At 34.2% G+C, this 24,645-nt stretch overlaps 2 protein-coding genes across 2 annotated transcripts; one reads left to right on the top strand and one right to left on the bottom strand.

Annotated features, from left to right (window-relative positions):
* The first annotated feature begins 436 nt into the window (after positions 1-436).
* LOC128983093 (uncharacterized) lies at positions 437-10,829 on the top strand. The gene is made up of 4 exons (XM_054402256.1): positions 437-663; positions 5,475-5,546; positions 9,385-9,474; positions 10,699-10,829. Exons 1-4 carry the CDS (start codon positions 478-480, stop codon positions 10,753-10,755), a joined length of 405 nt encoding a protein of 134 aa, XP_054258231.1. The 5' UTR covers positions 437-477; the 3' UTR covers positions 10,756-10,829.
* Positions 10,830-12,600: 1,771 nt separating this feature from the next.
* LOC128983483 (trafficking protein particle complex subunit 6b) lies at positions 12,601-24,645 on the bottom strand. Its single transcript, XM_054402784.1, has 4 exons — positions 24,282-24,645; positions 18,594-18,655; positions 15,769-15,970; positions 12,601-13,148 (listed from the first exon to the last, which is right to left on the bottom strand). The coding sequence occupies exons 1-4, from the start codon at positions 24,381-24,383 to the stop codon at positions 13,023-13,025; spliced, it is 492 nt and encodes a 163-aa protein (XP_054258759.1). The 5' UTR covers positions 24,384-24,645; the 3' UTR covers positions 12,601-13,022.

Below are 24,645 nucleotides of genomic sequence, written 5' to 3'. Positions count from 1 at the left end.
TCTTGTGATCGGCATATGGTTTCAATTGTTATGGTCTTTGTACTTAGCATTCAGATGTACTTTATATTTTGGCTTGTGATGGCAAGAATGTCAGTTCATCTAATTTTGAACAAATTTTCTCATCTGATTCTCGATCATCAACAACTATTTTTAAATTCCATTGAATGTTATACACCTTATTTTCCCATGATGGTTTTCTTACCTTCTAAAATATTCTTCAATTTCAAACAAATGACATTGTCACCGTTCTTAACTTTTCTAGATATTTTTCAAAGTTTTGGAATGCTTTTTACCAATGGATTGATTTACACTTGGATTCTTAGTGCAGAAAAATTCTGTTTTTCCATTGATCAACAAATCAGGCTCAGATCAAGAAAGCCTTCTGTGGCCAGTCTGGGATTGCTGATGACCAAATATTTAGAGATAGAATCATTTATCCACCTTATATCCAAGAGTTGTGGGATCCCGTATTTGACTATGTCTATAGTAACGATATCTGTAGATGTAATTTACTCTAATGCAGCGTTATCAGATGTCTTGGCAGATCCCTCAGATGTCAATGGCTTGCAATTTTTACGCCTACTGTCTAGTTTTGTTACTTGGAACTACCCTTTATACATCATGGCATGCGTGTGTTACCGTAGCCATCAACTAAGCAATCAGGTTAGAGCAATGTAAATATAAAACAATTTATAAATAAAAAACTTTTTTAAAACAAAACGTTTTTAAACACACTAAAAAGTAGAAAATAATTTATAAATATGTTGAGAGTATAAATACTTGTAAGATTTAAAACGAAAAACGTGGGGTCCATGCAATAGATAATTTACAATTACCTTCACCTATTGAACTAGGCCTAATGTATTATTATCAATTAATTGCATGCACCCAACGTTTTTCGTTTTAAATCTTACAAGTATTTATACTCTCAACATATTTATAAATTATTTTCTACTTTTTAGTGTGTTTAAAAACCTTTTGTTTTAAAAAAGTTTTTTATTTATAAATTATTTTCAACTTTTTAGTCTTTAATGTGTAAGTATGTTAAATATATTTTATATGGCCTGTTAATATATAACCTTTGACTATTAATACAACAAACCAAAACCTTATTATCTCTAATAGTGGAAGAATATTAGGAAAATCGAACTAACAAATTCGGACTAAGTGAAAACTTTGCACAGTTGTTTAGTAAGCCTAAATAAAAAAAATATCAAAAGTCCCCATAAATCCCGGCCGTGCTTCAGCTGCCATCTTGGAAAATGGCAGCCAATTTTCACTTTTTTGACAATATTTCACAAACAATTGGTATTAGAGAATTGTTGTAAATACAAAAGTTATAGAACGTCTAAAAATACATATTTTTTATATTACAAGGTTTGCTCTATCTCTAACGGTTATTGAGATAAATAATAGAAGTCAGTATTAAATTTTAAATTCCCATGTTATTCTTATGGGGGAAAATAAAATTGTTGCAGTTTGCTTATTTATGGATATATTTTCATCAAACGTGGCAAATTTATTTATTTTACACTAAGCTAATGATATTTAACTTAAATGCACGCTTTATTACTCTCCTCATAGCAGTAAACCTAGTACACGTTAAATTTAAAGTTACCGTATTTAAATAGGGAAGATATATTACATTTTTAGGATATATTTTTTAGTAAAATTCCAGTCAAGCAAATGGATATTCATTTGTTAACCATATTAACAATTATTTTATCTTATTAGTATTATGATTTAAAGCCCATGTACTATCTTGTGACTACTATGTAACTACTCAAAACTTACATGGTACGTTATTACTCCCGGTATAGTCGGTAAATATTAGTAAATTGAACCTTAAAATCCGGACTAAATTGAAATTTTGCACAGTTAGCCTAGTTGATGAAAATGGCAAAAGTCCCCACAAATTCCGGCTGTGCTCAGCTGCATTTAGACCGGGTTTTAAGGTTGAATTTCCTAATATTTACCGACAAAATAATTATACCGGGAGTAATAACGTACCGTGTAAGTTTTGAGTAGTTACATAGTAGTGACAAGATAGTTAGTTAGTGAGCTTTAAATCATAATACTAATAAGAAAAAATGATTGTTAATACGATTTACAAATGAATATCCATTTACCTGTCTGGATTTATACGAAAAATTTATCCTAAAAATGTAATATATCTTCCCTATTTAAATACGGTAACTTTAAATTTAACGTGTACTAGGTTTACTGCTATAGGGAGGGTACTAAAGTGTGTATTTATGTTAAATATTAATAGCTTAGTATAAAATAAATAAATTTGCCAAGTTTGATCCAAATATTTCCATAAATAAGCAAACTGCAACAATTTTATTTTCCTCTATAAGAATAACATGGGAATTTGAAATTTAATACTATTTTTATTATTTATCTCAATAACCATTAGAGATAGAGCAAACCTTGTAATATAAAAAATATGTATTTTTAGACGTTCTTTAACTTTTGCATTGACAAAAATTCTCTAATACCAATAGTTTGTGAAATATTGTAAAAAAAGTGAAAATTGGCCGCCATTTTCCAAGATGGCGGCTGAAGCACAGCCGGGATTTATGGGGACTTTTGATATTTTATTTATTTAGGCTTACTAAACAACTGTGCAAATTTTCCACTTAGTCCGAATTTGTTAGGTCGAATGGCAGTTTTATCCCTAAATTTCCTGGACTATAATCATATGTTTTATCTTTAGTTTAAAATGCTTGTTTTATATTATTTTAGAATATATCTGGAGCAGAACCTGTACCTCTTAACCTCTGCTCTTCGAACTGTCAAATTTAAGTAAAGGGTGTCCCAGTAAGAACGCCGGATTTGAGGAGCGTCTTATCCTTATCTGTATTTCAATAGGAATTCCCAAATTATCAGCGATGTTACCCGTATTAGGTCCCATTTGTAGTCATGAATCGCTACACGACGTAACAACGCGTGGTCATAGTTAAAGTGCACTACAAGTACGGAAGCTGCGCACTATTTACGGCCGGGACAATGCACCAAAAATGATCCATCTGTCCGAAGATTGGTTTATAAGTTCGAATAAATTGGCTCAGTTGACTGGGGATATTTAAAGTCGCTTGTTTTCGCCAATAACCCTCAAACAATCGAAGACTTGAAGGAGGAAATGATTCGTGCCATTAATGGAATTCAACAGGAAGTGTGTGAAAAAGTGATGGAAAACTTTGTCAAGAGATGTCGAGCTTGTCAGTATTCAGCAGGTTGGCACTTACAAGACATAATACTCAATTACTATTATACTTAAGATATTATGCTTAAGATATTATGCTTAAGATATTATTATGGAGATATTATGCTTTAAGATTCGTGTTTCATATTGTAAATTTAGCGAGAAAATATATGGTTTGTTAACATTTCAAATCCGGCGTTCTTATTGGGACACCCTTTATTTACAGCTGACTTAAATTAATTGATATGTTTACATTCTTTCAAAATGTAAACATGGAAAATGTGGAGCCCATGGGGCGTATCCCGTGGGAAATATGAAAATTAAATGATATAATATTGCATTGTCATCCATTTGTGAGCTATGTTTCAAATTTCAAGTCTCTAGCTCATCGGGAACTTCGTTTAAGATTGATATCAAAATTTGTAGGAAAGCGACTAGCGAGCCAATAAAAACAAGCCCATGGGGCGTAGCCCAAGGGAAATATGAAAGTTAAATGATACAATATTGCATTGTCATCCATTTTTGGGCTATGTTTCAAGTTTCAAGTCTCTAGCTCAACGGGAAGTATCCAAATTTGCAAGAAAGCGAGTTAATAAAAACAAGCCCATGGGGCGTAGCCCAAGGGAAATATGACAATTAAATTATATAATATTGCACTGTCATCCATTTGTGAGCTATGTTTCAAGTTTCAAGTCTCTGGCTCATCGGGAACTTAGTATAAAATCGGTTGCAAAATTTGTACCGGACAAGAAAGCGAGCTAATAAAAACGTTTTAAAATAGTAATATTCAGGGACTTAAATCAGTACTTTGTTGTTCTTATTATTTCAAATAATATATTTATTTGTAAAAAAACTTAATTAAGTGTCCATTTAGTTGATAAATAACTGTATCATGAGTCAGAAAAAACATGGTTAACTGTTAAAAAATTTCTTTGTAACTCAAATGGTTACTAACTAAATTTGTGCCATTTGAAAAAAAAGAAGCAATACAGTAGTTTGCTTATTGTAGCTCAAGCGTTATGATTCTAAAGTTGAATTCTGAAATGCAGTACATAATAGTGACTATCAACGAGTTCTGTTGAGTTATACTCACATAATGAACACTCTGTGGTGCAAAAAGAAAGCATTAATTTCAAACCAGTATAATTAGTTTTATTTTGATAAGATACAGAATGGGCTCACATCAATACAATGTTTATATCATCCAATTTATGACTTTATAACTATATGCACTGTTTGTATGAACTGATCACTTTTTGAAGATTATTTCAGATAGATCCTTCTGCGTTCATACACATCAAAAGTCTTTCTTCAAAGTCTTCAATTACTTTTGACAATGTCTCGCTGGAAATAGCTGTAATTTTTTCCTGTATTGCAGCTTTCAGGTCTCCTAGCATTTGGGGTTTATTGATATAAACTTTACTTTTCAAGTGGGAAAAATCACACACGAGAGATGTGGGGTGCGTGCAGGCCAGTGGATATTGCCGAAACGTGAAATCAAATTTCCAGGAAACATCCTTCGTGCAACTGCCATTCAATCATTAGCTGTGAGCGCTGTAGCTCCCTCTTTTTGGAACCACATGTCTGCTCTATTCAGTGGCAGATCCAGAGGGGGGGCGAAGGGGGCGACCGCCTCCCCCCTCGGGCATACTAGTACATATATTTTTTCTGCATGTAATACAGTAGTACATTACACATTAACTTACGTAAAATCAACAAATCCAACAACTTCAAATCCATAGAAATTTACAGTTAAGTGTGTAGTGTAAAGTAACAAATAAAACAATGTAAAAAATTTTTATGTTTTGCCCAGAAATAGTGCATTTGACTTTAAAATGGCCAAACTAGTGACCTCCAAATTTTTGTTTTTACATGTTAATGTCAGACTGAATTTGACAAATCGCAGACAAGATCTCCTTTATTCATTCATGAAATATTTACCCTCAAATCACCATCCAGACCTTGCTCAGAATAACACCACTATGATATAAGACCCTCAGTTTTTTTTTTTTAGGGACTATATCGAAAAAATAGTAGGTACTGTATTTGAGTTGCTCTTTCATGTATGCAGTACTTTTTTCTTAAACAAACTTCTTACTTTGTTCCAAAACGTAACTTACTTTCTGTACAGCCTAAATAACTCTATTGTGGTTCTTTGAAAAGATATTTAGACTAATATATAGGTGTTATTCAAATAATTTTAGCTCAAACTGTATGATTTGCCTGAATTATTACTCAGAATCAATCCATGGAACTAATTTTACAGGTAAAAACACTGAAATGGAGTCTTGATGAACTTCAGACCAAAGGAAATTTGGATATGAAGATATTAAATATGGTTTGTAGTACACATACAGTATTAAGCCTTGAGACTGACCCATAGTCATAGTCAAATTTCTTTATTTATCTTGTATATACATACATAAATAGTGTCACAGTAAAGTAAAATAATTATAACTTACTAGATTTAACTTACTGAAAAAATAACAATACTTAAAAATTTGTATATGCTAAGTTAAATTACATGAAGTATATACATTTACATATATAGCTCTGAATATCTCAAATAATCAACTAGAATCAAAAAATTCTTCCTTTGAATAACAGATTTTTTTTAACAAATAATTTTTAACCAGATTCTTAAAGTTTTGGTTATTAATTTTGCTTTTTAAATTTTCAGGTAAATGATTTAAACATTTAGAGCCAAAATTAGTAGCTTTTTAATTAAAAAAACTAAGCCTATGTTGGGTTAAGTTTAAATCGTTCTTATGTCTAGTATTATGAGAATGTATACTACTGCGCAGATCTAATTCATAAAAATTAAAATTTAAATTTAACTAGTGGCTTGTAGGAACTAAAGTCCCAAAAATTCTCAAATGTAAATAATATTGTAATATATAAACAAACTAAGAATGAATTTATCAATATCTCAGGATAGATGCACCATATCCTGTATATGGTGTGTGTGTGTGTGCACCACCCTGTACACCATATCCTTTGAGTGAACACCTTCTCTCTGTTCGCCTTGGTGTTTGTTATAAATTTTCAATAAATAATTTAATTCCTTCCAGAGTTTTATAATTGTTTGTGAGTGAATACTGTTTACTGTTACTTACATACTGTTAAAAAACAAATCGTCGATTGATTACTAAATACTCTGACACTGGTTAGGGTTCGGTTTCCCAGTTTTCAAAGCAAATCACAAAATTCCTTTTCACAGGCATTGACATGCATATTTTAGTTAGTTTAAGAAACATAAAGAAACAGAAACCACCTCCAGATTTTAATGTTATGTATGCTCCATTTATATATAATATTGACATGCATATTTTAGTTAGTTTAAGAAACATAAAGAAACAGAAACCACCTCCAGATTTTAATGTTATGTATGCTCCATTTATATATAATATACTGTGTATGCTATGTTATACTATTTGAACCTTTTTTTGCTTGGAACAACAGGCAGTACCAGTACCGGTATCTGCTTAAAATCTCCACTAAACAATATTATTTTTCCGCCCTGTCCTTAACCATTCCCTATGCTGTAGTGCACCATTCCTAAATACTCTACTTCAGTCACAGTCTTCCTGACTGGACTGTGGCGGTCCTGTAATCCAGCTACTAGGAGGTCACGAATTGTGGATATTTATAGGCATGCACTGTAGATACGATACTCCCTGGTGTGGATTAACGTCCACACTAGTAAGTACTACGACTATCCGCAGTACTATCCTGATAATTAGACCAATTTGTTAATACCAAGGCAAAAACGTGGTTCGGATTCCACTATAAATTGTAGGTCCCTTAGTTGCCATTAGCTGTGTGGGCTATTAATTAAGAGCTGTGTCTAAGGAATATGTCGACCTAAGTCACTAACAAGACTACCAGATCGCGCCACTCATCCTACACTCATCTCCATTCATACTTGGCTTAAAATACCTACTTTGTATGGTGACCATTTCAATAAAAAGTATTTAAAGTATTTCCCCTAACACAATACAATTCAACACTGCATTTCCATTCTAGCCTAAAAACAGAACACTAAAATCAATAAACCAAGAACTACGCTCTGTTTACATAAGCTGGTATATTTAAAACGGTTCATAGAAACACTGTAGCAGTACTTCAATTATATAGAAAATGACTGAATCTTTGACGGCCTGTGGGGCAGAGCAGGGGTAATTTTTGACACTTCTGATATTTTTCCCACCATCCTGGGACCTTAAGCTTTAAAATGAATAGTCAACAGACATGCTACTTTTTTCCTAACTCGAAATATTTCCTGGGGACCGATTCGCTTACGGAATTAAATATTTAGATAAACCAGTACCATATTTTGGCAATAAATTACTACATTGACTACCGGTACTTCTAGTTGACCTGGTGTTTAAAATTCAGTATTTTAGTTAAGAACTCGGGCATGACTACCTAATCTGACACAAGACTAAAGACAGCCTCTGTGTTTAAAAACGAGTAGCTTTACTATTTCGTTATCGGTGGCGAGGTTACCAGTACCAAGAACTGGTTTTGTATAGGATCCGTTACTGATAACGAAACGACCTTCAAAATGTGGTGACACATAGCTAATTATAACTTTGTTATTAACTTTATATATCCTAATATGAGCAATTATTATACTATAATACGAGTAACGTTTCCACACAATGATTTCAAAAACGGCTCCTAATGATTTCCTCCAAATTGTTAGAAATATCTTAGTTTTAGGCTAAAAACAATATCCATACTAGGTTCTGAGATTATTTGTCTTTTTTTAACTTAAAATGAAATTTTAATATTTTTTACCTAACCCGCCATGTTAAACTTCCCTATCCTAAGCGTGATGTATACAACTTCCTTACTACTCGAGTGATGTAAAGTATCAAAAAACTCACTCGGTGATGTAATGAAACCCATTTAAATAACATTGAGTGGATAACTTACAAAATATAACTCTATGGAGCCAACGACGTTTAACGCTAGAAATCAGCTGTGTGCTTGAATTTTATTGTTATTGTTATGTTTTGGAGAATTTCCCTAACCTAGCTTTTGTTTGTAAATGAATCTTACTGTTATAAGATGAGTGAAATGGGTAATGAAAAATATTGTTCGTAACCTCCTGTATATTGCCGGGTCAGGTAAAATCTTGTACGTTACACGTTACGCAAGAGCGTGTTTACATCACTTAGGTAAATTATGCAACTCGCTTCGCTCGTTGCACAACTTTCACCTGCGTGATGTAAAAACGCTCTTACTACACTTGTAATGTAAGTAGCTATAACATTTTAGTCTTTTGGGCTGCCAAATAGCTATGGCAGTTTTACAAAAATGTAAACAAATGAATTGTAACATATTATGCTTGTAACAAATCATCTACTGTATAGTAGCAAATTACAAAATACAGAACAAAGGAAAAGAACATTCCTATGAATGCTATTGAGCATTAATTATACATACATACATATATATATCTATATATAAATTTGGGATGTATGATGTATTACTAACCAAATGGATAATTACGACTGTTTAAAAACGTAAAGTCTTTTACCGCAAAACATCATACACTAATATTGAACTAAAAGTCTAGAGGAAATGCCAAGGCCGTTTATTAGTTGTCGACTATGCGTAGACAGAAGTGATGCGATGTTCCGCGATACCCAGTGACTAACGCAATAACAGTCAACGGATGTTATGTATCATGAGCTTAAGCATTGAAGTTCATTGTAGAAATTTTCAATATAGATTGCTCGTCCACATAAAAAAACTTTTTAGGTAAATTAAGAATGAGTGAATGTTTACCTAAAACGAATTAACTTTGCTTAACTTAATTAATCGTGGCAAAACTGAAAATATTTGTAGGCTTATAGGTTTTATTTTTTAAACCTCTTAAACAAATCAAACACCTCTAGCAGTGCTCGGTCCCCTGGTACTCATACTTAAGCCTGCAATGTACACATACCATCATGTTATTGAAATATAAATGGTGGGGGGGGGGGGGGTTAAGTGGAACTCAAGATTCTAGGTATGGCTCTCTCCTAGAATCTGTTCTGAAGCCGCCCCTCTATATAGTCCTGTCACAAAAAGAAATATAAACAGGATTACATTTAGAGCATAGATTCATGTTTAGTATAATTTAAACATACAAATTAAAAGAAAAATAAAATTGTTCTTTTCAGGTTTGTTTATTTGAAACAAGAATAAACGAGAGGAACATGCATTTCTCTGCATTTGGAAGCATCAACTTTGACGTCAGTTTGATAATAATAGTAAGCAATGAGATGTATAGCTCATTTATTTGATGATTTTATTTCAAACACAAAACAACAATCATTCTAGCCTGTCATTTACTGGTTAGCGAGACAAGTTTGAGAACCATATAAGTACAGTAGAGTCCCACTAATTGACAAAAACCAAACCTTCTTCATATTTGCAAATTTCAGATTTAGGCAGTTTTTTATCCGATGTTTTGTCAATATTATTTGTTATACATGACTTTAATGAGCCATAATAGCCTTCTGATGTGTCAAGAGTCAAGGAAATCAATAATCTACTCTGCTCCTACTTGATCTGCCCTCAGTGCTCTGTAATGTTACGTTAGGTCTAAATTCTGTTATAAAATGTTAAAATCAGTATAACAAGTTGTACATCAGTTGTAGCAGCGGAATTCCACCTACTGACTTTTGATAGGTTTGCTTTTCACATAATGTAAGATGCTGTAAATAATACTAAATTCTAGGTACTTTAGGTAAGACTGTACTATGCATTTTCGTTAGTAAGCAAAATTGAAAGATTATAAGTTTATTTTCTTTAAAATTAAAATCAAGACATAACTCTAAAACCTATTATTCTTCCTCCTAGTTAAAAAATGTGTTTTATTAGTTTCTCTTGGAACCAAAAGGATCCATACAAATAGCATCCTTTAGCTTCCTTCCTACAAATAGCTCCATCTTTTTGGATTAGCAGGACTAAAAAAAAAAGTTGTGAGGCATTAACTATCAACTTGATTAATCTGTTCAGGAATCAAGTGTGGGCCACGAGAGTCTGCAGTTGAGGGAGGAGCTTATTTACTATGTTACTTTGAAGGAGCCAATAAGAAAACCAAAAAATAATAAAAAAAATAATATTTAAATAATATTTGTATTGTTGCCAAATCTAATAGTTGATTAATAAATGTTTGCATTATTATTGCATTTTTTATGTTAATGTACATAAATGTTTGCTCTGAAATTGGTGGACATTTATACAAGCTGATTTAAAAATATTGTTTAGTATATTTTTTTATTAGTGTCACCGCGGCCTGTGATGGCGGTCGAGTGGTAGTCAAGGGACAATGTTGCAACGTCGCACTACGTCTTGGTATTGACTGCCGCCAACTGCAGACTTTCGTGGCCCGTACTGTAGTATAGCGTATAGCTCATGACATGGATACAAATACCAAACCTCCATAGTCTGCTCCATAGTTTCTACAAATTATAAATTGAATGTTTCAGGTTTTGAATAAAATAGTTACTTATTTGTTTGCAATATCTCCAACAAGGCAACAGTAAGAAAAGGATTTCTTTGTGAAGAACAGCATGCACAGCATCATAACTAATTTTGTTTATTTAATAAAATAAAAGACGTAGAAACTTGTTCTGTCATTTATTGAATTCAACTTGATTAATATAATTGATTTCATATTTTTGTATTATTGTTGAACTCTTAAGGTAGTAGGGCATTGTCTACAGTCATATAAAAATTGCATATACTGAAGTATAATTAACAGAATCAATATAACTATAATATGTAATAATAGTAGTTTACGCAACGATTGCGTAAAGTTAGTGTTAACAACACAAGTAGAAAATTGAAGGTAAGAGCATTGGCGAGTGTCTTAAAAACTTCTACGTACTCATAACTTCTAAGAGAGGTTATTTTTTTGTTTATAACCTCATATTGCCACTGACAGTGATGCAAAGAAACATTGCACCACTCAACAATTAAATTGTCCTGAACAGCTGATTAGTTGAAGTTCGAATCATTACAATTGTAACTCTTTGATTGTTATAAATAAGACCTAGCGGTTACAAAAGAGTCTCAGACTGGTGCGGGAGGGACGGGTTAAATTCTCGGCACATCCACTAAACATATGGGTTTGGACCACTTTCTCTAAACCAATTTGTGAGCTCTCTTTGATAAAACTCTTCTAAAAATGCCTCCTCCAGCTTGACAACAATACAAAAAGCTACATAACTTAACAACACAGCAAATCTATGGAATATAATAATATAATTATTCTCTTTAGCGTTCTCTTCCCGTTGCGAAGCACGGGCATGACTGCCAGTGATTTATATTTTTAAATGCCTAACTACGTCACTATCATAAAAATTTGAACAATGAAGATTGAACCTATTATGCAGTCAGTTTTCATTAAAATCTGAAAAAATGTATTTCCTTGTTTACCTAGCAGATGTTTACTAGACAATTAGGTGAATAAAAATAGCAGCTTATTAGGGCCAGTGGCGGATTATGATCTCAGCGGGCCTAGGCACATGTAAACTTGCCCCCCCCCCCCCCTATGGGCGTCATTTCAGACAGACTTTTAACTGGGGTGGCAGGATCTTTCGGGGGGTGTGGAATAGCCCCTCCGATGGATGGGGGGGTTTTCCACCGGGAAATTTTAAGAAACTGGCTTTAATTTGTTAGTTTTTAAGCTTTTTCAAACTATTTTTACAACAATTTTATAGCTAACAACTTAGCCTAAAACAATATTTGTTAATGAATTGAGTTATTAACTAAACCTGGTGGGCACCATACAACAACTGCCCACCCGCACTAGGAAAAAAGGGGGGCGCTGCTTTTGAGTTTGCCCTGAGCTCTACTCACCCTTAACGCGGCCCTGATACACACACAATAATACTGCCTAGACAAGTTATTTTACAGAAAATACTTAAATATGTATTAATAGATAACAATGGAGTACAATAGGTACAACAATGAACTAATACAAACTCAAGACTGATAAGCTAATACTACTGTATAAATTGAATTGTCGAACATTTGTGAAAAATCCTAAAAAATTCTACAATGGTCGGGGTTACGGCCGTCTAGTGCATTGAAAGGTCCCCTAAAATCCATCTATCATTGGGGATTTCCATGACTTTCCATGACTATCCCTGACTTTCCAGAATGTGGACACCCTGAGTTACACTGTTGTGTTTCATGCTTTAAGTATGCCTATATGGTATGCGCTGATCAGTAAAAACTAATTCTAAATAAACACAATATGACCTTGAGGATTTTTTTTTCACTTTTCTGTCTGCGGTCCCCTGAGGCCTGCGGTCCTAGGCAGTTTTCTATGGTGCCTAATGGATAATCCGCCACTGATTAGGGTCATAAATAATACATGTACATTGTACAATCATATTATAATCTTTTATATACAAACATAAAACACTAAATAATTATGGAGTCACAAACGTTGTAATCAAAAGTTTGATACACCTCAAATCAAATCCAACAAAAAAATAGATATAAAAAAACAGTTACCGCATATACAAAGTAGTGATGAATGGTTTTTAAATAGTACTTGATATTTAAGTGAACTTGTGTAAACATTGATGTATAATCAGGCCTATGGCTATGTGTTTAGTTAAGGTGTTTTATTTTGAAATTTATATCGGACTGAATTAGTAGTGAGAAACTCAAGCAGAGTCTACAATAAATAGAGTCTGACTTAGAACTAATTAAACAATAGTTTTGCAAGAACCAGTTCATTTGATGAAGTATATTACAACAAAACTTATGTTTTATGGGTTTTTCCCCTGTGGAGCTGTCATGACCTTTTGACCTCGATGTGGAACTTAACAGCTGGCATGGGCTGGACCTCGGCGGTGACCAGTGACACAATCCCCAAGTTGGCTAATGCACCTCGCAGCAATCCACAAGTAAACGTCACATACTGAAAAATTTATATATGCATTTAATTATTTCAATTAACAGTTTGATACTACAGTAACAGTACAGTCTTTTAAGCAAAATAAAGGGGGGGGGGGTCACCACAGATAATCAAAATTACAGTTTAAAATGTAGGCTGTTCATTCAGCATATAAATTATGAGAATAAGATAATCACGCAACTTAAGCACATGTTAAAGATTATATAACACTTTTAATTAAAACTAAGGCCTAATGTGCACAATTATATTTTTACGAAAAAATATTAAATACCTCTTGTACTGTAAATGATCTGTTTTATTGTCTAGAAACAAAAAGATTAGTTTTCAAGCCGACCAAATAGTTTAAAAAATCCTCTTCATCCCTGGAGTTGTGAAGAATCATGATATACACTTCATGAAAACAAAAACATCTAACAAAAATTGTTGGACGCATCCGCCTATCAGTATTACAATTTGACAAAACTTTGGTTCCCTATTCTGGAACCTGGTATATGATGCCTTCCTGGAAATGGAGTGCGGGGCCAGGATTATTGGCTTTGTAGATGATGCAATCCAGATTGTGGTAGCGGCAAATGAGACCCAGCTAGAACTGTGCCTAGTGAAGTAATTATGACTACAGGGTAAAATGATAGAAGATAAAGGTTTCAAATTGACCCTACACAAAACAGAACCAGTGCTGATCACAAAGAGGAGGAATTTTAGGACACCGAAGTTAACAATAGCATGGTCATTTTGATTGGAAAATCATGGGCTTCAATATTATACATAAAACATAAGGAACATTTGTTTCCAAAAAATTTTTTAGGTAAAAAAAAATATTTTGGAAAATAAAAAAAAATAAAAAATAAGTTTGCGCTCAATGAAATTGTATAAATTATAGGCATATAAATATTTGAAAATAGCCACTTTGTTCTAAATTTTATGAGGATTCCAAAAATATAATAATATAAGGAAGTAGATTTGCAAATAAATAATAAGTTATGGGCAAAAAACAGATTTCGGTACATAGCGTTTTGTTTAGCTAAGAATGCATAGCCTAACCATAGCTAGGAATCTGGCTGATAATTTACATCAATATCACTACCTACTTCTTCAGGATCATCAACCAGCCCTTCAAAATCACTTAAATCTTCTTATAATGCACCACGTATATAACAAATAACAAATTTGTTTTAACAAATAACAACGTTATGGACTCGGAAACCGCTAAACAGATTGTAATTAAACTTTCAGGCAATATTAAGCATTATTCAAGGATGGTTTGTGTGAAGTTTGGTGCAGATCCGACAAAAGGGCTCCGCCCCAGTGGCTCTTGAGTTTCCCATGTTAAAGTTAAGAGTACTCATATTTAAATAGAATTAAAGAATCTTAACATAGCATTAATAGCATTAAAAGGTTACAAAATGTACCAACAAGGTGCAGCACTATTAATTGTCTAAATTTATGACAACAGTAGTTGCTAATTTCAACATGTTTCAACCAAGCAGCTGTGATATAAAATTAGAACTGTCAAATTAGGATTGTTTACAGTTATGTTTAATGTTTATGTTTTTAATTTAATAAATACATTTAGATAGTGTGTGAATAAGGAGTTTTATTTGTTAAGTGCGTAATTCATTATCTTATTGACTTTCTTTTTCCCAAAATGTTTATAAAAACCTATTGAATTTGTATGGTTTATTTCCCAAATAATAATGTCTGGGAAACGAAAATAGCCAGTTAATATTTTAAGTTAATACTTTTAGTGGATTTCTAAAAGTTTATTTACATACAGCAGATCTATGGAATAAGCGTTCTCTTCCCATTGCGAAGCACGGGTATGGTGCATAGTATATATATATATATATATATCTAAATATATAAAAGGCAAAGCCCTCACTGACTCACTGACTCACTCATCACTAATTCTCCCACTTCCCATTTACCTAGGAGGCTGAAATTTGGTACACTGATTCTTTAGGCATTAAATAGGAAAACTAAGTAGTTTTTATTCTGATCGGACTCTCGGGCTCCGCCCCAGTGGCTCTGGAGTTTCCCATGTTATGATTTTTTTTGTTATGATTTAACCTTATGATTTTTCATATTTAAAAGGAATTAATGAATCTTAACAGCTGTTTCAATTAAACAAGTTAGTTCTATTCTATGATGTTCAATAGCATTAAAGTTACAACAAGGATTACCAACAGGGTGCAGCACTATCATTTTTTTTTTAATTTATGACAACAGCTAATTTGCAACCAAAAGGTGAGTGAGCGTAGCGAACGAACTTCAACCTGGAGGCGAGTTAGCGTAGCGAACGAGCTAACCTGAAGGCAAGTGAGCGCAGCGAACGAGCTCCAACCTAAAGGTGAGTGAGCGTAGCGAACAAACTTCAACCAGGACGTGATTGAGCCATGCAAATACTTATGAAGTTAAACGGGGCAAAGCCCGAGGGTACAGCTAGTATATATATATATTTAAGTGTGTAGACAATAAATGCAAGAAAAACAGGTAGGTACTGGTGTTTATAAACATGAAATTAGGAGGAAGCTTAAAACGTAACTTAATACAAGTTAAGTTAACTTAAGTTTTAGTTTTGCGTTCTACAACATTAGACTACCATACATGTTTTAAAAGGTCTTACTTTAGGAGCGTGTTCCAGATATTGAGATCCAGCTGATATTTTGCTCAGGAATCTGAAGGCATTATCTTGCAATACATACACCCCTTGATGATTGGTTCTCAAGTTGTCAATCTGCTTTTTATAGACTGATGACCAAAAATCAGTACAAATGAATTTTACAGTGTCTAATTCGTCTTTAAATCTGGGCCAATCTTTTGTTAACCTGTAAAAACATAAATTTCATTCTAAACCAATGGTGTGCAGTTTTGTTAAAACACACTTATAAGACACTTATGCTAGGTGCTAAATCTCCATAGTGCTGGCTAAAACAAATCATAAAAGCCAGTTAATACTTGAACCCTATACAGGGTGACCAACACGAACCTGATGATTTTAAAACGGATAGTAAACGTGCGACAGTTATTTTCACGAGGTGGAAGGGGTGTCACCCATTGCTGTAGATTATGCCACTTTATTAGCCATAATTCATTGGATGGTAAACATCATGATCATATAATAGTTACTCGATCATATATAGTCTATGATTGAGTATATGCAAAATGGCGAGCCTATCACAGCAGTGCGACATTTTTAGTCCCTTTCATCTTAGACACCATGATATAGTTAGTCCAAAATACAATTTTCAGGCGCATTGAAAATTTGAGAAAAACAGGGTCCATCCACTGAGGAAAAAGCAACCCCTTGGCCAAAAAATAACTTAGGATGCTGTAGATGTTGAAACAGGCAAGCTTTGATTCAAAAGTGTTCATGTGGTCAAGCACTTTTTTGAGGTCTCATGTAAACAGCAACATTTGATAAACAATAGGTACCTTATGTTTATTTTGAACAAGATCTACCGTGCACATTGCTCAGGATTCAATGGTCGATGTGTGTAGTAGGTTTCTAGGATGAAAAAAAATAAAAAAATATAGACTTTCTTTTTCCTAAAATATATACGTATACTTGTGAAATAACACAGCTCTTATATCTGTTCTCCTTGAACCTGGCATAGCCTATAAGTTTAATCCCAATCAGGTGACTGAGCATTTTTTTAGGCTACAATTATCCTATAGGCCCTACTCTAATACGAGCAATGTTTGCTTGTATGTATGTATGGATGTATGTATGTTTGCACAAAGATCTCGAAAACGGCTTCGACGATTTTCTTCAAATGTTGTATGTAGTTTATTTCTGGCCTAAAAACGAGTTTACTGCAGTTAGAACTGCCAACAAAAATCTAATTACGTAGAAAAATGAAACTGAGAGTCACATTTTTAAACATTAGTCTTATGGGTTGCTAAGTAACCATGTTGGTTGAATTAAATAACAAGAAAAAAGTAAACAAAAGACTTGTAATTTGTAACATGTGCTCGTAATAAGCCATCTAACCAGAGTATACTAGCAAATTACAAAATACAGTACAAAAGGAAAAACATCACTTGTTACTATTGAGCAAAGATTATAGCCTACTGAAGAGTAATCGATACATAGTAGTAAAGGCTAGCAGTGCGGAGTGTGGGATCTGTTTATGACGATTAGATTAAGGTATCTGCAATCCTAAAATGCTATAGGAAGAGAAGGAAACGGGTCCGCGACGTAGGAAGTGGTGAAGGAAATAGTAAAAGCAAGCAGTCCAATGTCCGGAGTGTGGGAACTGTTTATGACGATTAGATTAAGGTACCTTGCAATCATAAAATGCTATAGGAAAGGAGGGAAACAGGTCCATAACATAGGAAGTGATAAAGGAAGTAGTAAAGGCGAGCAGTCCGGAATGTGGGAACTGTGAATGACGATTAGATTAAGGTATCTACAATCCTAAAATTCCGTGAGAGGAGAGGGAAACAGGTCTTTGACGTAGGAAGTGGTGAATGAAGTAGTAAAGGTTAGCAGTCCGGAGTGTGGAAAGTGTTTATGACAATTAGATTAAGGTATCTGCGATCCTAAAATGCTATGGGAAGGGAGGAAAACAGGTCCGAGACGTTGGAAGTGGGAGGGAAGTAGTCAAGGCGAGCTCTCCGGAGTGTGGGAACTGTTTATGACGATTAGATTAAGGTATCTGCAATCTTAAAATGCTATGGGAATGGAGGGAAACCGGTCCGCGATGTAGGAAGAGGTGAAGGAAGTAGTAAAGGCGAGCAGTGTGGAGTGTGGGAACTGGAAACCGTTTGTAGCAGTTAGATTAACGTATCTGCAATACTGAAATGCTATGAGAAGGGATGGAAACATGCCCACGACACAGGTAATTGTGAAAGTAGTAAAGGCGTGTGGGGAATGTTTGTGGCAATTAGATTAATGTATCAAAAATACTGTGGAAAGAGATGAAAACAGGTCCACGGCGTAGGGAGTGGTGAAGGAAGTAGCAAAGGTGAGCAGTGTGGAGTTTGGGAATGGATGGAATGTATCTGCACCAGGTACTTCTGTTAAAGAGATATACAGTAGAACCTCTTTAATCCTAACTAATTGGGGCTGGGGGTAGTTCGGACTATTGAATAGTTTGGATAACAGAACTTATTGTTGTTTTTACATAACAATAACTGAAACGTGGCTAAAATTTATCGTAATTGTTATGGGAAAAGTGAAAAATGATTTATAAAGTAGAATACGTTTTTGAAAAACAAGCTGATTCATACATAGTGAACAAAAAGTACTGTGCATTACAATAGAAACAATTAGGGTCTGTATGTCAATAAATACAGTACCAGTATACAATAAAGAATTACTGTACTGTGAATGTACAGCAATGAGGCGTTCGGATTACAGGGGTTTGGATTAAAGAGGTTCTACTGTAATTGCTTATAGGTACAGTAGTCCTAAATAATGCCTTTCGCCTGGATTGACTTACTCACCTTTCAATCATTCTGTATCCAGTTAAAAATCCTGTGTACTCCAAACTTGAAAAGTCAACATCCTGTACAAAAAAAATTGTAATATAATGTCAATTTAATACATATGTTAAGTAGTACATGAGTATGTTTATAATAGTTGTCTGCTATCGAATTATTGGTGTAGTCTGTCTGTTTGTGAGTTCAAGTTTTTACAGTTAAAATCAGTTTTTTGTTGTTTTCAAGGCTCTCAGTACAAATTAACTTTCTAAGTGTGAGTTCTACTACATATTCAATCGATACATTTAATTTATTATTTAATTTGAACAGTAATTACTTACGTTTCTGCAAAGACTAGGTTATGCATGCTGGATTTTGTTTGCATTAACTGATCAATTCACACGTTTAAGATTGCATGAAACATATTTGTAAATAACTGTTGCGAACTTATTATGTGTATTCTTAAATAATAGTCAAGTAATCATTTAATTACTTCCTAATTGAATAATTGAAACAATTATGGGTTCAAGAGTAGTGTTGTGATTGAGCATGTTCCGACTTGAGGTCGTCTGTTGGTACTTGGAACTGACAACTGACAATCAAATCAGTCTGCACACAGAGTATACCATGCCAGTCATTGTTAGTTTTTATGAAGCTGTTCTGTTCTTCCAAACAGCATAGAATAAATCTTCTCATTAGTCCATTGACTTTGGCACACAATTTTATATTATTATTCTTAAGTTGTTTAGTGACAGCAAATAATTATATCATGGAACCAAGTGCTAGGATTAAGAACCTGTTTGTTGTGGATCTGAGGAATCTGAAACGATATCATTACACAAGGCATGGGTTGCACTTGAATGATTGTGGAAAAACTAAGGTTACGTATATGGTTATCAGTGCATTAGAGGCTGAAGATTCTATCTGATAACTCTGAGTCTCCCCTTAATAATACTAGTAAGACCACAGTAGCCTACCTAAATCAGTGGTGAAAAATGTCATCAGTGACGATAATAAAATTAAAGTATTGGAAGCGGATATGAAGGAAGTAATAGAGCAGCATAAAAGTAACGTAGCTTTCAGAGTAATTTGTCTTATGACTAAACTAATACAGTAGGACCTCAATATCTCGAATCTGAAGGTTATGATAAAAATTTGAGTTTTCAAGTTTTTGAAGTTAGTGAGGTTCGAGTTATGAAGGTGCCATACGAAAAAGTTCGAGATACTGAGGTGACAGTGATGTAACGTTACGGCCTCTATAACTTGACTTTTACAACCTAAACCTTTATAAATCAAACTCAAACTGTATTTAGGCCTATATGTACTGAAGAGTAACTGTAGAAGCAATATAAAACAGTTTTAATGCACATAAAGTACTTTATTTATTATTGAGTAATAAGTTTGGAAATAAGTTTGATAAAGTACATAAAAACCCTGTTGAATAACAAAGAAAAATTGGTTTAAATACTGTATAAAATACAAAACTATAATACAGTAGGCCTATGGTATAGTATCAACCATACACGGAACTACATTTACTGTGTATAATGTCTGTTAAAAGCAAACGTTAATCAAAATCTTTATATGTAGGCCTACTGTAAAACAAGCTACTGTAAAAACAAAAATACTGAATAGGTACAATACTGTACATACAAAAAAGTATGTAGATCGAGCAATATTCAAAGGGAAAATACTAGTGTTGTCAAAATTCTAAACAAAATGCAAGTTTAACTTTTCGAAATGTATTTAAGTAGGCCTACTGCATCTAATTTGGCAAAACGGGATGAAAGAAATCTTCAATTCTTGCTTGTTTACCTTTGATGTTTACTGCGTCCAATGGTATGTCCAAGTTATTGATGCTATTCACAACACTATCACTCATCACTGACTTTTTCTAAAAAAAACACCGAATCACATGAATTGCAGCACGAGCATCTTTAAGAGTTGGGTCTGGCTGTGTTGATTCGCCCTCATCCTCCTCTCCCTCGTCTGAAGAAACTGCATTCAAACTCGAACCTCCAGCAACCGATGTAATGATGTCTGCGTCAGTCAGCTCCCCGCATACAGCAACGTCGTCGTCAAAGTCTACGAAGTCCACGAACGCCAACTCTTCAACATTCAGAGCCTGTGCTGCTACAGTCCATTCAGCCGTTGTCTCATTTATGTCCACGATAGAAGGTTCATCCTGTACTTCATCCAGTTAATTTCCTGTGGTGTGTTGGGGTACTTCAAAACCATATGCATTAAAGCAGTTTTTGATAGTCGCCGAAGTCACACAGTTCCAGGCTTTTGACATCATCCATAGTGCATCGAGTAGATAAATCTGCGTCATTGACTCGTTATCCATATCCCTCAAAAATCGTTTGACAACCTCTCTTCTATAGTTCACTTTGAAGTTCTTAATGATCCCTTGATCAAGTGGTTGTAACTTAGAGGTTGTGTTTGGTGGTAAGAATTGGACTTTGACGTTCTTCATGTCCTCATGTGCTGAGCAGTTGCCAATAAAGAGAATAATTTTTCTATTCTCCTTCTTCATGGCTTTGTCGATATTTTTCAGCCAAGAACTGAAAAACCCAGAAACCATCCAAGCTTTATGATTTGCTTCATAGTCTGTCGGCAAACTTTTCACATTCTTAAAACAGCATGGATGGCCTTTCCTATTACAAGGGGCTTCGGTTTGTCTGTTCTGTCGGAGTTGGCACAAAGCAACACAGTTATTCTAACTTTGCTCATTTTCCCACCACTACATGAATCACCTTTAAAAGGCAGGGTTCTGTCTGGCAGACATTAAAAAAAAGGCCAGTTCTGTCTAAATTGTAAATTTTTTCTGGCAAATATGACTCAAGTCAGTTTTTTTTTAGTTCTGTTTTCCATTCGTCACATACATTGGAGTTCACAGAAGCACTTTCTCCACAAACCTTTCTGAAAATAATTTTGTTTCTTTTTTTGAAGTTATGCAACCATCCGTTGCAGGCGCGGAAGTCATTCTTTCCTAAGCTCTCTGCATATTGAATGGCCTTCTCTTGCAAAATCGGTCCTAATACAGGTATGTTATCTCGACACTGTTTCAACCACGTTAAAACACATTCGTCCACGTCTTTAAACTCACCGTTTTTACATCTCTTCTTATTGGTTAGTCCCCTACGGCCTCATACTTTTCCCAGTTTTTCATAATTGTTGATAAAGTGTTAGGCGGAATTCCGAATTCCTCAGCGATTCCACTTTTTTCTTTAATCCTTTTGTCAACTGCCTTAATAACTCTTCTTTTTTCATCATGTGTCAACGTTTTACACTTACGCTTAACCGACGACATGACGTCCGACGCGCACAAAACTATCTTAACAACTGGCAGACTACAGTAGGCCTACCAAGCCAAACAGACACTGGAAGCAAACACAGGAAGTTGGATTTAACGTCTCGACAGGAATCAAAACACTACTGACTTGTACTGTAAGGCAAAACTTCCAAGTTATTGAGGCACATTCGTGCGAACTTCGACTTATAAAGGTAAACTTCGAGTGACTGAGGCTCGATGACGGGAAAATTCAACTTGTAGAGATGGAATATTACCGTTTAAAAGTTGTTAAAAATCGACTTATTGAGGTTAAATAATTAGAAACTTCGACTTATAAAGGTACTTTTAACATTATGATTAATGTGGATTTCAAGGGGATTTAAAAAAAATCTAAATACCTATTGAGAAATTCGAGATATTAAGGTTTTAGTAATTGAGGTTCTACTGTACATTGTATGGATCAAAATTAGGCCTATATTAAAACCGCCTACTTTGCTTATTATCAATCCGGACATTTTTAGATACAATATTATCTTTTACGGCAATTGCAGTAGGATAGAGATTTTAGTCTTACAAAAGAAGTTGGTTAGAGAACCCCTACAGGAATACTGTAAACCCCTGTTCATTCAGCTACAAATTTCAACAGTGATTAACATTTATTTATTCGACTCTGTATCATATATTCTAAAAATTCCCAACTTAATCAAACTAAATTCTCATGTTCATAATACATGGAATAAAAACGTTGCTACCATAGATTTTTTTCAGACTGTCTAAAACTCTTAAAAGCCATAATAGTATTTAGGCTTAACCATCAGTGACAATCTTAAATGGCAGGATCATATCCAACAAATTTCGCCCAGATTAACAGCTGTGTGCCATATGGTTCGAAGGCTCAAGTCAATTGTAGATATCCTAATGATGTTTTAATGAAAATTTACTTTGGTTGCTTTCAAAGTATTGTCAACTACGGAATCTTATTCTGGGGAAACAGTCAGAGTGTAAGCAGAATACTACTTCTTCAAAAAAGAATAAAGAATCATTTATAATGCTCCAAACCTTGCCCATTGTAAAATCCTTTTTGTTTAAGCAAAAGTCCTTACAGTGCCAGCAATATTTATTTTGGAATCTGCCCTAATAGTTAAGAAGAACCCGAACACGTTTCCACAAAACAATACAATACACAACTACTAAACAAGGCAAAAAAACAACATTCATCTAAATCAAGTCAACTCAAGTTTAGTAAAGGACGGACCAAAGTTTTATCAAGCTTAATCTACAACTTGATCCCTCTAAATATCAAAAACATTGAAGATCAAGATGAATTCAAGAGAAAATTCAAAGATTATTTATTGAAGAGGCCATATTATTCTATTGAAGAGTATCTGAGAGAAAAATATGCCATAAAAACTGACGACCACGGCACAGCTGCGCTACCAGTGGGAGATCACCAAGTATCAAGTAAGTAAATATCAATTGAAACTATCGATTCAATTAGTAGGCCTACCCTAAACTTTCATTTGATTTTTTTATTATCAGCAAGTTTGGTTACCATAGTTAGGTAAGGTTATGATAAGTAACATAGTTTCATTAATTGATATACTTAGGCTAGTTATTAAAATATTGATTATTAAGTTAATGAATATTTTCAATTTGATAGTTTCAATCGAAATTAAGTTAAGTAAGCATAGCTCAGTTAAGAAACTGTAAGTTACCCTTTTGTCTTTTAAGTTACTGTAGGCTAGCTAGTAATTTAACACGTTCAGTGCGGCAGGCATTCCAACAGGCACGGCACCATAACAGCAAACGCAATTGGCATTCAAATGTTTCAATATGACGAATAACAAAAGAGCAGCGGTGATTGTACTACGTTACCCCGACATTGGACGTAGTTCCCTAAAACACCCAAAGGTAACAGCACTGCCTGGATCGGTAGTCAGTGGCTTTGTAATATGGCTTGAAGAGACAAAATTCCCCGAAGCCGGGACAAAAGCATAGTCAGACGGGATTTTACGGGAAATTTTAGTACCAACCTCTACACCAAAATAAAGCTCACATTCTAAGCTACAGACTAGCAGCGATTTTAACGTTCCCCGGCATTGGCTGAGCTCAAACTGAACTAACATAATGGTGGTTGCGCAACTACATCAATTGATGTAGGCCAATAGGAGCGCTCGTGGCCCGACTACATCAATTGATGTAGGCCGATAGGAGCGCTCGTGGCGCGACTACATCAATTGATGTAGGCCTAGTCAGCACTGAACGTGTTAAGTTACAGATCAATTTATGCACCTGTAAAAGTCCTAACCTCAATTATTAGGTTGGCACTAGGCCTAACTAGGGAGCCCATTTTTTATGGTTTTGTTAGTTCTTTTCTTTTTTCTTATAAGTTAATAGAGTTAGGGCCTATAACTTACCTTTTTGTCTTTGTCATTGTCCTTAGATGCATCTGCTTTATTGTATGCATAATTCACAAGTTCTGCGTGTATTAACTCCAACAAAACTTCATCAGCAACCATACTTTTTAGAAAGAAACAAAACTTATATTTGTAAGTGTAGGGTGTAGGCTAACATACAATAACACTGCGGGTAAGAATACAACTAAGACTAAGAAGTAAGAACTTATCAAAGAGCGGCCGTTAAAAATACGTATTCTATTAAGTTGGAAGAAATAATTTAGGGTCTACTTATACTACACCCTTGCCTAAATGAAATTATTTCACTAACTTCATAGAATCAAAGTATCGACAAAAGACAAACACAACAACGACCAACGACGGA

The sequence above is a fragment of the Macrosteles quadrilineatus genome, unplaced genomic scaffold (genome assembly GCF_028750875.1).
Source record: "Macrosteles quadrilineatus isolate MER2022 unplaced genomic scaffold, UCM_ALF_1.0 Scaffold_1__1_contigs__length_201487025, whole genome shotgun sequence".
Taxonomy (NCBI): Eukaryota; Metazoa; Arthropoda; class Insecta; order Hemiptera; family Cicadellidae; genus Macrosteles; species Macrosteles quadrilineatus.
The sequence above is the reverse complement of the archived record's forward strand: the minus strand, read 5'-3'. Positions and strand labels throughout refer to the sequence as shown.